This window comes from Hydractinia symbiolongicarpus, chromosome 5 (genome assembly GCF_029227915.1).
Source record: "Hydractinia symbiolongicarpus strain clone_291-10 chromosome 5, HSymV2.1, whole genome shotgun sequence".
In the NCBI taxonomy this organism is placed as follows: Eukaryota; Metazoa; Cnidaria; class Hydrozoa; order Anthoathecata; family Hydractiniidae; genus Hydractinia; species Hydractinia symbiolongicarpus.
In genome coordinates this window covers 33,656,494-33,673,742 of record NC_079879.1, presented here as the reverse complement: position 1 = coordinate 33,673,742, position 17,249 = coordinate 33,656,494, and the positions used below count along the sequence as shown (strand labels likewise).

General features: G+C 31.9%; 2 protein-coding genes across 2 annotated transcripts in view; one reads left to right on the top strand and one right to left on the bottom strand.

Annotated features, from left to right (window-relative positions):
- Positions 1 to 10,780, bottom strand: part of LOC130646176 (protein MMS22-like) — a 46,658-nt gene extending 35,878 nt beyond the window's left edge. The window contains exons 1-9 of the mRNA XM_057452328.1: positions 10,711 to 10,780; positions 7,896 to 8,003; positions 4,197 to 4,266; positions 3,773 to 3,904; positions 3,570 to 3,689; positions 2,383 to 2,588; positions 1,313 to 1,407; positions 1,097 to 1,216; positions 366 to 432 (exon numbers count right to left, since the gene is read on the bottom strand). Coding sequence (XP_057308311.1) covers positions 366 to 432; positions 1,097 to 1,216; positions 1,313 to 1,407; positions 2,383 to 2,588; positions 3,570 to 3,689; positions 3,773 to 3,904; positions 4,197 to 4,266; positions 7,896 to 7,974 — 889 coding nt within the window. The 5' untranslated portion in view covers positions 7,975 to 8,003; positions 10,711 to 10,780. The remainder of the gene's footprint in view (positions 1 to 365; positions 433 to 1,096; positions 1,217 to 1,312; positions 1,408 to 2,382; positions 2,589 to 3,569; positions 3,690 to 3,772; positions 3,905 to 4,196; positions 4,267 to 7,895; positions 8,004 to 10,710) is intronic.
- Positions 10,781 to 11,350: 570 nt separating this feature from the next.
- The window catches only part of LOC130646178 (hexosaminidase D-like), a 54,635-nt gene continuing 48,736 nt past the window's right edge, over positions 11,351 to 17,249 (top strand). The window contains exon 1 of the mRNA XM_057452331.1: positions 11,351 to 11,412. The gene's annotated coding sequence lies outside the window, so the exon portion shown is untranslated. The remainder of the gene's footprint in view (positions 11,413 to 17,249) is intronic.

Here is a 17,249-nt window from a genome sequence, read left to right as displayed (position 1 = left end):
CATGTCCTTTTGACGAAACACTGAAGAGATATTAGGGTTTACAGGTTTTTTGATGACATCATAAATCTGTCTGTTCCAAAACGAGTTGGTTGACCCAGCTTTAAAAAATTAGTCCTATTTTGCATTTTAGTTACTCACGTGGTGAAAATAACTGGCGTCACCACCTTGTTATAACTGCATGGCAATGGCTTCATTAATTTAAATTAAGCTTTGACATTAACTTAATATTACTAAGGTTGTGGCATTTAATTTGTCCATTAACATTTTTTTAACAACTTTAAGAAAAAATGAATACATCCACTATGGCTGTCACAAACTTACTGTACATGATAATTAAAAATTTGTTTTCAAAGATGTTTCTTTACCATGTTTTTTCTGTAGCTCATCTGTATCTAAACCTTTTAACATCATTGACACCACAGACCAGAATGACTAAATCAATAATATATAAATATTTAATAGATTCATATTATTCTTACACACTTGCCATAATTATACTGTCATTGCAGCCTTAGCTTGTGTTTAAGCTTTTAATGCTATAGTTTGTGGCAAATTTTGCACAATTTTACACTTTATTTGTTTTAAATTTACCTGTATCAAAAAATGACTAAAATAAGTAATGTTTTTTTGCATAAAATTTATATCTTTAAATAAAATCATATCACCAAAACATAATTTTACAGCATGCTTAAATAAAATGTGCCTTTTTTTGATTGCACTAGGCAAACAATACAGGCAAGAAAATTGAAAATGGCAGCATGTCTGCAACAAAAGAAGGGGACATTACATTCAAGTTTTTTTTAAAAAAAACATTGTCTTATGGTTCATGAAGATAATTAGTCGTTCAGAAATAATAAAATATTAAGCTTGGTTTGTGGTAGTTTAATGGTTCATGATGGTAGTTTGGTAGTTTAATGGTGCATGAGTCCAACTCTGAAACTCAAAAATAGAAATATTTTATACTTTGTATGATATCAAGGAATTAAAAAAATTAGAGCTTCGACTTTATTTGTAATTTGACAACCACTTTATAGACTTAATATAATCTATATAAGGACACGTTAGAAACAAAAAAAAAACAAGTATAGTAACAAACCTGTAAAGATACTGTTTTTGCTGAATCATCAAGAAGATGAATTAAAACTATCCAGACTTGCTTAACACAGGAGCAAGGAAAACACTCGCTGGACTCGTTAAGTGAACTTTGTTGTACATACTACAAAGAAAATGAAGATGTAAACGCTGATGGAAGCAAGTGGACAAACAAATACATGTACCAAAGAAGAACAGATATATATGTCCATATACTTACATAGCAATATAATAAATTGGACAAGCAAGACAAGTCCCAAACAAGTTTTGTTGACACCTCATTAAAATATGATATAAGTTTAGTACTAACAGGATCTATAAAATCACAATAATAAGTATAAAGTTTATATTATAACGAATTTTAACTTACTTTATAAATGTTAAAAAAAGACAAAACATGTCCAAATTGTTGCTAATTAATCATTTTTTGTACTTCTTAAAAATATAATTTTTCTTGGTAAAAAAAGGGCTTTATTATTATTATCATTAGAAAACATTTAAGAGGATATACAATTCACTTATTTACAAAAAATGACTGTTATCAATTTGCGTCCTATATAAGGATAATTCATGCAAGGTATAAATTACATCCTCAGTCATGGGTCATGGGTCCTGGGTACTTATCACATCCAAAACAACACAGGGAGCATTTTCTGTGCAAGTCCTATAGCATATTGTGACTTTGAAACACTGTTTATCTCTTATAATAATACGAAGCGTCTGTTCATCTGTGAATGGCCAATTCTCTTATAATAATACGAAGCGTCTGTTCATCTGTGAATGGCCAATTGATGTGTTCATTTTCCTTTAAAGTCAGCAAAAAATGCATGTCTTAAATAGTAATTGACTAATTAAACGTCGCAACGTCAATAACATTAATGTAATTTCTTAATCAATGTTTCATGCTCTATATGATGAAGGCAACAGGTATACAATTTTCTAAAATAATTTATTTTTTTGTATTTTGGGCCTTACCGACCAGTATATCAATAAACCATGTTTTTACTATAAATGGACCATAATGATAAACGATTGTTGATTACACAAAAACGCAATTTGCGAGTACAGTAAGAATTAATTTTATGGATAAGGCTTTGAGAAATGTTTTCAGGATGATTTGTTTTTATACCAAAGATGAAATATAAAGTAGTGGAACACAAAATATTTTTTCCTCATTTTTCCTTGGCAAGTTTTGCTTTTTTAGATGCTAATAAATCAGATGCTAATAAACTAGACTACAAAGGTTCTATTTAAAAGTGACAATAATACGTATTGCCCCAAACTACTTACATCTGCATAACAGTTTGTATGCAATCATTAATTCAAGAGTGCTAAATTCTAGATGCATATGAAACAAGTGTTGCTGATTGGATAATCTTCTACTTTTTAGCCAATAGGACATTGGTAGTTGTGCAGTTCTTCCAATCGACGAATGTAACAACAGTAACTCATGCAAAAACTTTTCAATTATTTTGCTGTTGCTGTATAGTGAATGGCTATAACATGAAACAGAAGATTTTTATACATATTGGCACCTAAAAATCTGACCACTAGACTAGATTTACATGATATAGATATATTCGTAGTATTAGAAATTAATTATGTACAGGGAATAATCTATCAAAAAAAACGCGTAAAGTACGCCTGTCTGTCTGTGAGTATAGCTATAGGTTAATTTAATAAGTTTTTTTCTTGTTGCTACCTTTATGTTACCAATATCAAAACAAATGGAGCTAAGTGAAGTTTAGGTTATATCAATTTTAGTTATAAATATTGTTTGTTAGGATCAAGCCTAAGTTGGTATGATTACTAAATAGGGATTCCCTGTATATAATGGCAGTCTTGTTTGTCCACAATAATTTGCAGTTAGCGGAACCAGATATAATTGATATAGCCATTATCAGGCAAGTATTAATTACTTGAAGGAAAATCAATAGGTCACGGTTGAAAATAATTGAAACCAGAGTTTCAGATATGATTGATATGGTTATACAGGTGGAGCAAAATACAGGGGAAGAGCTCTAGATGTAGTAAAGCAAATTCATATTAGGAACCATAGTGTAAAGCCAGTCTCTCTATCAAATCTTCAAACCCTTAGAACAGAACTTTCATAACTATTTTACCATTCCCTGTTCAACTTGACTTTTAGCATTGCTCTACATAGACAATACCATATTAACTTAATAAGAAATAAAAAAGAAATTCACACCTAAAGTTTGTGTTTTCATTGGGACCAACAGCAATTAATCAGAGTAAATCAGAAATTTGATTTTCTGCTAAAAGCATTTGTGGAACTGGTAGGACAGTTACGAAATTTTAAAGCCAACCATACTACTTATTATTGGTCAAATTATGGGCCGTAATGTCTAAACATTGTATTTGCTACAATCATGACAGTGGGAAAAAATAGAAAGCAGTTTTGAATGCATCTTACTCAGCAAAATATACAAACAACAAAACTAGTATTTTTATCCTACTTTTTAACAAACTCTTGGCAAAACTGCATCAGGTACAGCAAGTCATGCCTCACTTTTTCTCCACACTTAACATCTTGTGGACTGGTTTCTGCTTCTCTCATCAATTGAAACATACTGCATCTGGATGTGCAAAAAAAAAAAATAAAAAAATAGAACTTTAATTTTAAATTTTAAAACGATACAATGAAAATTCAAACACATACCTGGCTAATTTAAAAACCTGTTCCCTTTCAACATCGGTAAGTAAAACTGATTTTGCAACAAAAGTAAGATTAAAAAATTTAACAATAAATTCTTTGTGATATTCTTTAGTTTGTGTTGAGGTTTGTAGCAATCTAAAGTAAATTCTTAAAAATTTGAAGGACTAAAATGAAGCATTAACTTATTAAAACATAGCTTAATAAATTTGGAACTTGTCACTTAAAGAAAATTTTAACACAATTAATTAAACACGAATAAGGTTATCAAGAGGAAACTTCTTAAATGATATAGTGCAGGACCAAATAATTGTAAACAATTGCCAGTCCGTAGTTAGGATAACCATATTTTTTTTAAATACATGCAAAATAACATTTTTACTTTGGGTTAAGCCTTTATAAGATAGCACTAACTCTTATAATCACACACCTGGACAGGTTTCCATCAGTAAGAAAGCCAAACGGATGTGCTTCATGGCAAGTGAACATAACATCAGTTCCTAGAGAAAATAAACTCACCTGCATTTATTAACAACTGATATACAGAAATGTTTGCACATTTCTTGCCTACTTTAGGCTTTTTCAATAAAATTTTAAAAAAGCAAGTCAAGTGTTAAAATTAAAGGTGTGTTACATTGGCCAACTTCTTATAAAAACTGTTATTTTGCACGCACTATCTGCTACTTTTAAGTTTACCTGAAAACCCATATTATACCCTCTTTTACAAAAATACTTACAATTGCACAGAAAGGTGAGAGCAGAAACGACAAGGTTTTATAGGACTAGACATTGGTGTCTTCATAATAAATAGTTGCATACATTAATCTTAAAATATATTTCCAAAATTTCAGTAAAAAATCTTAAAAATATAAAAACACTAAACAAATACTGATGATAAAAATGATGTGTTTGGAGTATACTTGTACTGGGTTCTAACTTCTAAAATAAACACAGTCTCAATATATTTATACGCAATTTGTGTAATTTATATTAAAAACTTGTTTCAATTTATTAAATGTTTCATATCATTTTATTTTTAATGCAAATTTTTTTGTATCATCAAAAAGATAAAGTTTACCTAAAGTCCATATATATAATTTGGAATAAAGCTTCTATACAATTATATACAACTAGAATCCTCTGTATCTTGAAAAAACTTACAACACAGTAATTGTAATTTTTGAAAGTTACAGTCTGCATTCTTTTATATTTATACCCGCTGAAACAAAACGTCTAAAAATATGGGCAAGTGTAACAAAAATAAAATAGAAAACACAAAGTTTAAAAAAATTAAAAGTGTCCAACAACCGTTGCGAAAAAAGCTAATCTAATAAAACTATATGTACTTGGTTTGCCCATGCCAAAGTCATACAAAGAAGGTTATAACATATATTTGTAACATATCATACCAAAATCAGCTATTCAGTCTATTGCATACTGCAATCCTTCCAAAGTTTTACACAAAATGTAAAAAAATCAATAGTTAACAACACATAGAATGAAATAGTATAGTGAATGAAATAGTATAGTGCATTCTGCCCTCTCTACCTCAATACTTTAATCTGAAATATCAAAACGAACGGTTTAGTAAAGTATTTTGGTAAATTACATATATTCTTGAATTGCATTTCAACCTCCATACAACAGATACAACAAATTTCTAAAATAAAAATTGATTAATTGGTGTGCCATGCTTGATAACAATGCTGCGTTTTAAAATTTATGAATCACACAAATTAATGAACGATCGTAAACGTAACAGAAGTAAACATTGATTTAAATTTGTTTACATTTTGTTATGTTTATAATAATGTCAACAACATTGAATCATCCCACCCTTTAGTGTTAAAAACAGTAGCAACTGAAAAACTAATTTTCATTGTTTATATAAATTCTTTTCTAGGAGACATACACGCCGTTTCATATAAGAATATTGTTTTTTGTTTTAGCCTCAATATTCTTAACCTTTTGACAACTCAGGCCTGGTCGTGAGTTTTGCGGCATTGCGCACCTAAATTAATTTAGGTGCGCAATTAATTTAGGTACATCTTTAGAAACATTTTATCGCAATTAACACTTCATTTAGTTTTCGTACCAATGTTTTTTCTATTTTGTTTAAGTTTACAACCTTTTTTTTTTAAATAAACTTAGTTTGCAATAAAATTTTCAGGGTAAGCTTGCATAGGCCCTATCTGTTTACCCACAAAATTTGATTGCAAACAGACATGTAGATCCTAAGTTATGGGGTGATCAGCGAAAAATTAAGAGGCCTGGGACGAGCAAACAAGTGTCATTTTGTCAAAAAAATTATGTTAATCAATTCACTTTCACAATATGTATGCATTAATAAAGTTTGAATGCACATTCCTTAACAAGTCTAAAATTACTGATGACAGAAAATGTGAAAACTTGCTACAGTACAGTCTGAATGTAATCTACCACGTACACCCTAATATCACACCTTTGCGTGGAGGACGGCAGTCGTTTGCCTTTTGTTATAAATAAATCCCTTAAGGGTTTTGCGAGTTTATATTTGCGTGATAAAAAACAATGCTCTCGCGAAGAAATATCGAAGCAATTATATTTCTTGTAATAGCGAGATGCATTGTGTAAATGTATTGATAAACTATTCCCTTAAGTATTAGCATGAAGTAATTAAATAATAAAAATCTTACGCGAAGTTTTATAATACATTGCACGAGAATGTATTGTTGATTTAATTACTTAAAAAGATTCCAGCGCGTTTAATGTAAAAAACATACGAGAAGCATTGTTGTTCACAACTATTAAATGCTGCTTTTCGTTTCTAAATTTTTAAAATGCGATCTAAAAAACATTTCTATTGCCGCTTTTCGAAACTTTTAAAATGCGATCTTAAAAAACATTTCTATCGCTGCTTTTCGTTTTTAAACTTTTAAAATGCGATATAAAAAACATTTCTATCGCCGCTTTTCATTTTTAAACTTTTAAAATGTGATCTTAAAAACATTTCTATCCCCGCTTTTCGTTTTTAAACTTTTAAAATGTGATCTTAAAAACATTTCTATCGCAGCTTTTCGATTTTAAACTTTTAAAATGCGATTTAAAAAAACATTTCTATCGCCGCTTTTAGTTATAAACTTTTAAAATGAGATTTAAAAAAACATTTCTATCGCCCCTATTTGTTTTTAAACTTTTAAAATGCAATCTAAAAAAACTCTTAATTACTGCAATTAAAAACTTCAAAAGAGTTCGCGCAAAATAGATCCCTAAAATTGATGATCTTGTAACCTATTGTGATTAAACAATCGATTGCGTGAAGTCATTGTTTATCAGCGAGGCAATTATTTTCTTAAAAAAACAAAAGCTATCGTAATGTTATTGTTCTGTGTAACTATTCATGCGAAATTCGCGTCCGCGGTAGATTACATTCAGACTGTACGGTATTACTTAAATATGACATCATTATTTATGCAGCATAATTACATATGAAATACTTTAACTGAAATATTTTGAGAACAAAAAGAGCTTTTTAAAAATTAAAAAAAAAATTATTAACAACTTTCTAAGCTCTATAATATATGACCAACTTCATTTTATACCTTACGTTCCCTAAAAAAACAAAAGCTATCGTAATGTTATTGTTCTGTGTAACTATTCATGCGAGTTTCGCGTCCGCGCTAGATTACATTCAGACTGTACGGTATTACTTAAATATGACATCATTATTTATGCAGCATAATTACATATGAAATACTTTAACTGAAATATTTTGAGAACAAAAAGAGCTTTTTAAAAATTAAAAAAAAAATTATTAACAACTTTCTAAGCTCTATAATATATGACCAACTTCATTTTATACCTTACGTTCCCTTTAAAGTTTACTTTTTTATGCATTACTTACGGTCACAAACTCAGTACAAATTTTTTAATTCGACAGTTAAATATTGCAAGGCAACAGAAATAAAAACATTTAAATTTTCTGAATATCTGAAATTTGAATGCTCACAAAAAGTGGATCACGCAAACTTGTTCAAAAAAATTCAAATTTTATATTTCTTAACAGGTGGTCTGTTTTCCTAGAGACCACAATATATTGTATTGTGTTTTAACGCAGTTTGAACAGCAATATAAAATGACTTGTAAATACCTGACTCCCTTGTATCCTCTTCTGAACCAGACAAGGATGATGTATCAGAACCACTCCATATTACTTCTGGGTCGTCCATTATGTATAATTCTTTACATTGTCATTCAACTAAAAGAATAGTTTAAGTTATTTCTATGAAAAGCATGAAAACATATAAACAGACAAAAAGATTTTATCATTTCAAAATATACCAGAAATTTCCTAGCCAGAGAAAATTTGTGAACAAGTCATTTATTCCATGCAAAATGGTGTCCTGGGGTGGATGGTTTGCCTTGAAAAATCTTACTACCTCCTATTTTAATTAAAACAGATCTGAACGCACATTTGTCATTATTAAGAGCAATGTTGTTCTTTTACCATAAACTGTCCTGCATCTTTGTGTAATATTTGCAATTTTCTTTGTCCTATTATTATTATTATTATTATTATTACTCTTTGGTTTGTTGGGGAAAATGGAATAGTATTTTCTCTCCCTATACACTTTACCCTCTTTACTCCCCCATTTGGTAGCCTTTTGTGGCGCCGTAGATTAGTGGTTATAGCTCTTGTACTCTGTGCGGGAGACCGGGGTTCGATTCCTCTTGACGGCGATTCAACATGGGCGAGTGAATGTTACCATAGTCCTGGGTTAACCCAAGCCATGTGAGGGAAATTGGGAAGATGGCACACTGTGTGGGCCGTTGGATGTTGCCGGGAGTTGTCTAGTAGAGCATGGGCTCTAATTGGGTCTGCGTAGCTCAAAATGAGCATTAAATACTCTAGGACTCTCCATCTACGCCATGGCCCCTCCTGGAAATAATAGACAGGGTATATCCCTCGATATTTGTGAGGCTAGCCATGTAAAATATGCACATCTATCTATCTATCTATCTATCTATCTTCACGTTACTATTAGCTTCGCTATGGTGTTGGTCCCCAGCCATTGAATATAACTATGTGTAACTATTTATATGTATTATACCTACTGTAATTTCAACTTTTCTATGGCAAATAAATAAATTGAATTGAATTGAATAATCACGTTTTTATTTGTTTTCTTCCTATTGTTAATATTGCTATAGCTAAATAGTTTGCCTATTTACCACCTGATATTCCAAAATTAAAATCTTGTAGCCATAGGGTACAAATTAGGTAATTAACTTTCTGGCAATGTTTAATCCTCCAAATAAACAATAACAGGGCACTACAATACTAAGTGCAAGGTAAACACTAATTCTTTTCTTAAAAAGTATTAAAATTGTGTTATATAGTATGTTAGTACTACAAGAAGCGAGGTTGCAGGAATTCCAGCGTGAAAATTCCGTTTATATATACATATACTTGCTTTTAATGATATAAAGCAGTAGCTAGGCAGCTAGCTAGCCAAATGCTTTTTATCTATAATTTCTCACCACATGTACCAAAGACACTTGCCAAAACCAGGAAGCAAATTGAACTTATTGGAGAAGCAGCAAGTAGCTTACTAGCATATTTATTCACAGAGGTCAGTGTGTTATTCCCTATATCGTGTGTTGACAATCCATTTACTATTGAACTAACTTATGTGCAGTAATCCAAAAATCCTTGTAGTAGTGTGGCCAAAGCTATGGTTTTAGGTAATCCCAAGAGGGTGCCGATAAGTCACAAACACCCGCATATATAAGGGCGAGTTCAGGGCGACTTTTCGAATTAAATTGATGGTTGTCCGCCGAAACCACCCGCACCTTCCGGAATACGCTTGCGCTCGCCCGGAACATTTCCGAAATGCAACAACTTGTAACATAAACATGGCGGATGACAGTTGAAAGAACGCGCTTGAAGAAAAAGGAGGTATATAATAAAGTTTATATATAAGTTATTTATGAAGTAAATCTTATCAAAAACCATAAAAAACAGTTCTTTTAAGAACTTAGCTACCATATAGTTAGTTCATTTTAATTTTTATACTTTTTTAAATAAATCTTTGAGAGTCATTTATGGTGAATCTTTTTTGGGGGGCATTTTTTGGGACTATGCAGGTTTTTTCGGGCAAATACCTGATTTTTTTTAAAACGCTGAACTCGCCCGAAAACGCCCGCACTTTTACGGCATATACGGCTCATCGGCATCCTCGTGTAGTTTCATCAGCAGTTAGAATAATAGAAAAAACAATTTTCTTTCTTCAACTCGTCATTGTTATTGTTGCTAAAGCAAACGCAAAGGATCCTCATGATTCATGAGGTGATAGATGAGTAGCTACAGATTAGATGTTGCTACGACAGCCTACTTGAGAGTAAAAGTTTAGCTCTCTTGCTAGTTACTTAGCTAGCTATAAGGAGCCATCTGGTAATAACCTTTTAGTCACTGATTTTAAATTTTTTACATGAAAGGGATAGACGCGTTTCTCAAAGGGAGTAAGAAGGAAGTTTTGTCAAAAAAATAGGAGGGTTGGCACATAATGATAACTAATAAATTTCAAATACAATTCATTACTTCGTGGCGCCGTAGATTAGTGGTTATAGCTCTCGTACTCTATTCGGGAGACCGGGGTTCGATTCCTCTTGACGGCGATTCAACATGGGCGAGTGAATGTTACCATAGCCCCGGGTTAACCCAAGCCATGTGAGGGAAATTGGGAAGATGGCACACTGTGTGAGCCGTTGGATGTTGCCGGGAGTTGTCTAGTAGAGCGCGGGCTCTAATTGGGTCTGCGTAGCTCAAAATGAGCATTAAATACTCTAGGATTCTCCATCTACGCCATGGCCCCTCCTGGAAATAATAGACAGGGTATATCCCTCGATATTTGTGAGGCTAGCCATGTAAAATATGCACATCTATCTATCTATCTACTGCATACCTGCATACTTCAAGCCCCTAATTCCCGCAAAATTATTCCTGTCCGTAGCTTTTAATAAAGTTGATTTAGCACCAGGCATACTAGATATCTAGCTCTTAATTTACCTAACATTATGTCGAATTTGCTCGAAATTTTAAAGCAGTATTTTTGCTATGTTTCAAAATACCAAACAACATTGTAGGCATACTGAGAAGAAAAGGCACGTGTTGCGTGTATGTTGATCTCACTAATTTCGACAAGTATATCTTGTTGATTGTTTTCAGGAGAGATCACAGAGGGGGTTTTTAGAAGTACAGATATATTTGAAATCTTTACTCAACTAAACAGCAGCCTTTTTGTAGCTATCTTTGTGATGATGATGATCGAACACACGACTTCTCCAGACAGGGACACGTGGTGAGAAAGCGCTCTAACAACTGAGGTACCAATTGCACAAGATTTATTGGGATTAACTAATTAATATGATAATTAACTATGTTTTTAACTCACAATTGCCACACAATACTTCTTGTTGAGTCGGTTTCTATTTTTTACAATTCTTAGTTTACCAACAAGTAATTTATTTGAATAGGATTAAAAGGTTTCAAGCATGTAAACCTGGATCCGAGAATATGCAAAAGTTACACATGCCTATAGTGTACACATGCCAATAGGCGCGACAGATAAAAAAACTCACACTATTTCTAGGTCCCTGAATTTAAGGTCCCTGAGTGTAAGGTCCCTGAGTGTAAGGGAAAAGTATAACTAACAAAGAGAGTCAAAAGGTATATAAGACAGCACGTTGAAGGCTGTACCAATCCGGTAAACCAGCCCTACCAGTTTAACACTTGCTGTGAAAGTGAGAAATTATAACCGGAAAGGCTGTAACCGGTAATCAGCCCTACCAGCTTATTAACATTTGCTGTGAAGTTTTGGTTAGAGTTGAATTGGTGAGCTTTGTCCTTAAACTATGTCTGCTTTCAAATCTAAATGTGAAATACCAGCTCGACGAGAAAATAGACCAACCTGGTATAAAACTCACGTAAAGCTGAATGAAATTTTGAAGAGTCGTAAACCCGAAGTAATTTTAATTGGTGACTCCCTTGTGTCTAATTTGTCAAGGTACAATGCTGTATGGGACAACTACTTCACACCACTCAATACCACCAACCTTGGTATTGGTGGGGACAAGGTAGAAAATGTATTATGGCGAGCTTTAAATATCAACCTTCCATCATCCTGTAAGACTGTAGTCATTCTTTGTGGTACCAACAACCTACATAACAGTGTACCTAAAGACATTGCGGATGGTGTAACATCTATAGGTATCACGCTTCGTAAGAAAAAAGCAAACTTGAGGATTATTGTGTGTGGAATTCTACCTCGTGATTTCCATATTTCTAACTTATGGAGAAAAATAGATGATGTCAACTGTTCTTTGAGTAAAATTTGTACAAAGAAAAACCTTGAGTTTTTAATGCCAGAAACGGATTGGGTATGTAGAGACAATACTCTAAATATGTCTCTGTACTATGGGGATTGCTTACATCTAGTCAAGAAAGGTAATGAAAAGTTGGCCTTATCTATTACTTCGGCCATCAAGATAAACACTAGTAGGATAAATGTTTGCACTAGTGAACATAACTGTAAAAAGATGAACAATACAACCAAAATACCATTTATATTTCATGAATGTGATTATGTTCATCAACCTCCAGTAAGTGCACAAACTGAAATTCCTATTAGATACGAAAAAAGGCTGAAAAAGAAACGCGAAAAAACAGTAAAAGTAACTAAAAACTGTGAAACGAAAAACTAGTGAACCTACTCGTAAAAAGGTACCAACAACGACAAGTAATACGGAACTTAACAACTTGTTTCGTGATAAATTAACACAAGGTAAAAGGAAAACGCAAACCAAAATTTTTAATTTTCATTTATTTTTTAACATAATTTTCTGTTTGTTTTTTATTAACTGTTCAATTTCAATTTTTGAAAATATTAAGCCTGAATTTGTAAATAGCACTATATTAAATAGTAAGACAATTTTACCTGTTCATAAATTATTATTCTCACCTTTTTATATTTATAATCAAACCTTTGACGGTTTGAAAGGAGAAAAAAACAGTATTAACCTGCAGGAAGAACTGGCCAATAACTATACAAACATCTACATTCCTGAAAATATTTTTATATTTTTCGTTTTCATCATAGTTAACTTTCTTAAAGTTATAAGCTGTAGAAAGAGAAACTTATTGCTTGCATCAGCTGGTTGTTTCTTTCAAATTGCCATAGTTACACTTGTTGTACATAGTTATCACAATGAAGTTTGTAAATACTCCAAACTTGAGCGTTGTAACAAATCATCTTTCTTCGTGCCTGAATCTGTAGCTCTTTGTAACGAAATTACTAATAAGAACTTAGAAACTAACATCAAGTACTATATGTTGTCTTTTCTTGTTTTAAGCAGGAAAAACCAGACAAACTATCTTTGTTCATTGATTCTTCTTTCTAGTGACATAAGTCTAAACCCTGGCCCTCCTGTGGATATGACAACTGTGAATGAGGACTGGAACGTGTTCAAGAAGCGAGGGTTTCATATGGCTCATGTCAACATTAATTCGCTTTTACCTAAAATTGATGAACTTAGGGCAATAGCGGTCTCAACTAAAATAGCTATTATTGGTATAACAGAATCTAAACTAGATAATACTGTAACAGATTCTGAGGTATCTATTGAAGGCTATAACCTCCTTAGATGTGACAGAAACAGGCATGGAGGAGGTGTTGCTTGCTTTATTAGAAATGATATTTGTTACAATTCTCATAAGCGACTTTCAGAAAATTTGGAATGTGTCATGTTTGATGTTTTATTTCCTAAAACAAAGCCTTTCACTGTTGGAGTGTTTTACAGACCACCAGATCAAAAATAATTTTGTCAATAATATTTCAGATGAATTTACTACATTAGATTTTGATGAGAAAGAATTCTATCTCTTGGGAGACTTTAATATCAATACTCTTTGTAATGGTAGAAGTATTTTTAAAATGAATAAGACAGCACTTAAGAGTGATCATGTCTCTGGATTGCAAAAGCAATATGTAGAATTTTATTCGCTTTATGGCCTTAAACAATTGATTGTTGAGCCTACAAGGGTAACTTGTGCTACTGCAACAGTTATTGACCACTTTTTAACAAATTGTGTTGGTAAAGTTTCTCAAAGTGGAGTTTTAAATGTTGGACTATCAGATCACCAAATGATTTTCTGCACCAGAAAAGTCAAAAAAGTCAAGTTTAATACCCACAAACATATCAAATTTCGATCTTTTAAAAACTACACAAAGGAACAGTATCAGGGTCTCCTAAGGGGTCGTCTACAAATTTCGTATGATATTTTATACGAATATATACGAATTTAATTGCTTTTAATTCGTATAAAAATCGTATACAATTCGTATAGTGTTAAATAGTTATACGATTTTTAAAAAATCTAATACGAATTTTATATGATTTTCATACGAATTGTCATACGAATTATATTCTCTTTTATACGATTTTCATACGAATTTTCATACAAATTATATTCTCTTTCATACGAATTGTCATTCGAATTATATTCTCTTTTATACGAATTTTCATACGAATTATATTTCGTTTTTAAACTTTTAACATGCGATCTAAAAAAACATTTCTATCGCCGTTTTTCGTTTTTAAACTTTTTAAAATGCGATCTAAAAAAACATTTCTATCGCCGTTTTTCGTTTTTAAACTTTTTAAAATGCATTCTAAAAAAACATTTCTATTGCCGTTTTTCGTTTTTCAACTTTTAAAAATGCGATCTAAAAAAACATTTCTATCGCCGTTTTTCGTTTTTCAACTTTTAAAAATGCGATCTAAAAAAACATTTCTATCGCCGTTTTTCGTTTTTCAACTTTTAAAAATGCGATCTAAAAAAAAACATTTCTATCGCCGTTTTTCGTTTTTCAACTTTTAACATGCGATCTAAAAAAACATTTCTATCGCTGTTTTTCGTTTTTCAACTTTAAACATGCGATCTAAAAAAACATTTCTATCGCCATTTTTCGTTTTTCAACTTTTAAAAATGCGATCTAAAAAAACATTTCTATCGCCGTTTTTCGTTTTTCAACTTTTAAAAATGCGATCTAAAAAAACATTTCTATCGCCGTTTTTCGTTTTTAAACTTTTAAAATGCGATCTAAAAAATATTTTATTTTGAAACTCATATACGAATTTAATACAATGTCAAACGATTTTCTTTTTTTTAAAACCATACGCATCTAATTAAAATCTCATACGAATTTTTTGTTAAACTCGTACGAATTTAACTCATACGAATTTAATTTAAAACTTATACGAATTTAATTTAAAACTCATACGAATTTTTTTAAACTCATACGAATTTAATTTAAAACTCCTACGAATTTAATTTAAAACTCATACAAATTTAATTTAAAACTCATACGAATTTTATACGAATTTAGAAAAATTTCATACGTATTTAATTACTGTATGGCAAAAGAAAATTCGTATAGCATATACAAATTTTTTTGATACGAATTGCTACGAATTTTGTAGATGACCCCTAAGGGATACAAACTTTCCAAATTATAATGAGTTCACGGACATTGATCTGGCCTACTCTGATTTTTTGACAAAACTAATGTCAGTAATAGATACTATAGCACCTACTAAAGAGGCCAGAATTAAATGCAACTCCCAGGAATGGTTTGATGGTGAGATTGCAGACAAGATTGCTACTAGAGATAAACTTTTTAAAAAGTTTAAGAAGTCAAAATTAAAAATTGATTCTGACCTCTGGAATGAAGCAAAAAGTAATGTGCAAAATTTGATCAATAAAAAGAAAAAAGAATACTATAAAAACAAAATAACAGAAAACACAGGCAAGCCTAAGGAACTATGGAAGACTCAAAGAAGTCAGATCCGAACTACTGTCTAAAGGATGAGGATGCCTTACATTTTGATACAAAATCAAAACTAGAGATATTTAAGAACTTTTTCTCTGGTCTAGCAGATGAATTTTCTTTAAGGATGGTGCTGATGTTCTCTGCAGACCAATAACTCAATTATGTAATCTTTCTATCTCACTGTCATCTTTCCCTAGTGAATGTAAGATAGCTAAACTTAAGCCACTATATAAGAAGGGATCAAGAACTGATCCAAAGAATTACCGCCCTATATCTTTGCTTCCTCTTTTTTCTAAAATTATTGAAAGAGTGGTCCATAACCAAACACAAGCTTTCTTAGACGAAAACAATATATTATTTAAATTTCAGTCTGGCTTTAGAAGCTGTCATTCAACAGATTTTTGTCTATCATATATACATGACAAAATTTCAAAAGGTTTTGATGCAGGCTTGCTGGTATGATCCTCATTGACCTACAAAAAGCTTTCGATACCATCAACCACTCCATACTTTTGGAAAAATTAGGAACTCTTGGATTTTCAAATGAAGTAATTCTTTGGTTCAGGTCTTACCTTGCAAACAGAACATTTTGTGTGTCAATAGATAACTTATCATCTAATCCAGGTAAACTGGAATGTGGTGTTCCCCAAGGTTCTATCTTGGGTCCACTTGTGTTCTTACTTTATGTAAACGATATGCCACAAGCTTTAGTACAATGTGATCTTTTTCTCTACGCAGATGATTCATGTCTCTTATTTCAACACAAAGACATAACTGAGATGGAAAATGCTCTTAATACAGACTTCAGTAATTTATGTGATTGGTTTGTGGACAACAAACTCAGCATACACTTTGGTGAAGATAAAACTAAGTCTATTCTTTTTGCCTCCAGGGGAAAAATTAAGAAAGCAGAAAAACTTAATATTTCCTACAATGGAGTAAAAATCAAGCAGCATACGAAAGTTGAATATCTTGGTTGCATCTTTGACCAATCGCTGTCTGGTGAGTCAATGGCCTTACATGTGATTAACAAAATTTCTTTATCGTCAAAGCTCATTTTTGAACAAGGATCTGCGACGACTTCTTTGTAACTCTTTAATTCAACCACATTTCGACTATGCCAGTACTGTGTGGTATCCAAACCTGACAAAAGTTTTAAAAAAGAAGCTCCAGGTTGCTCAAAACAAATGTGTTCGCTTCTGTTTACAAAAAAGTAGCAGATCACATGTAGGTGCTACGGATTTTAAGGAAATAAATTGGCTACCAGTTGGCGAAAGGTTTAAAGTATGCGTAAACAATCATGCATATAAATTTTTTCAGAAAAAATGTCCTCTGTACATGTCTGATGTATTTATTCCATCAAGTCATAGAAGAGCTTCGACTCGTTCATCATTCCAGAGGCTTGAACAATCTTGTGTAAAAACATCCCAAGGTCAACAGTGTCTTTCCTACCTTGGACCCTCCTTATGGAATACTCTTCCTGAGGGTCTTAAAAGATCTAGTACTACAAACAGTTTTAAACACAACCTAAAAAAGCACTATTTTGATGTTATAACGAGAAGGGACTCAGATGATTTTGTGAATTAAATTCATATGATCTTTTGATAATCCTT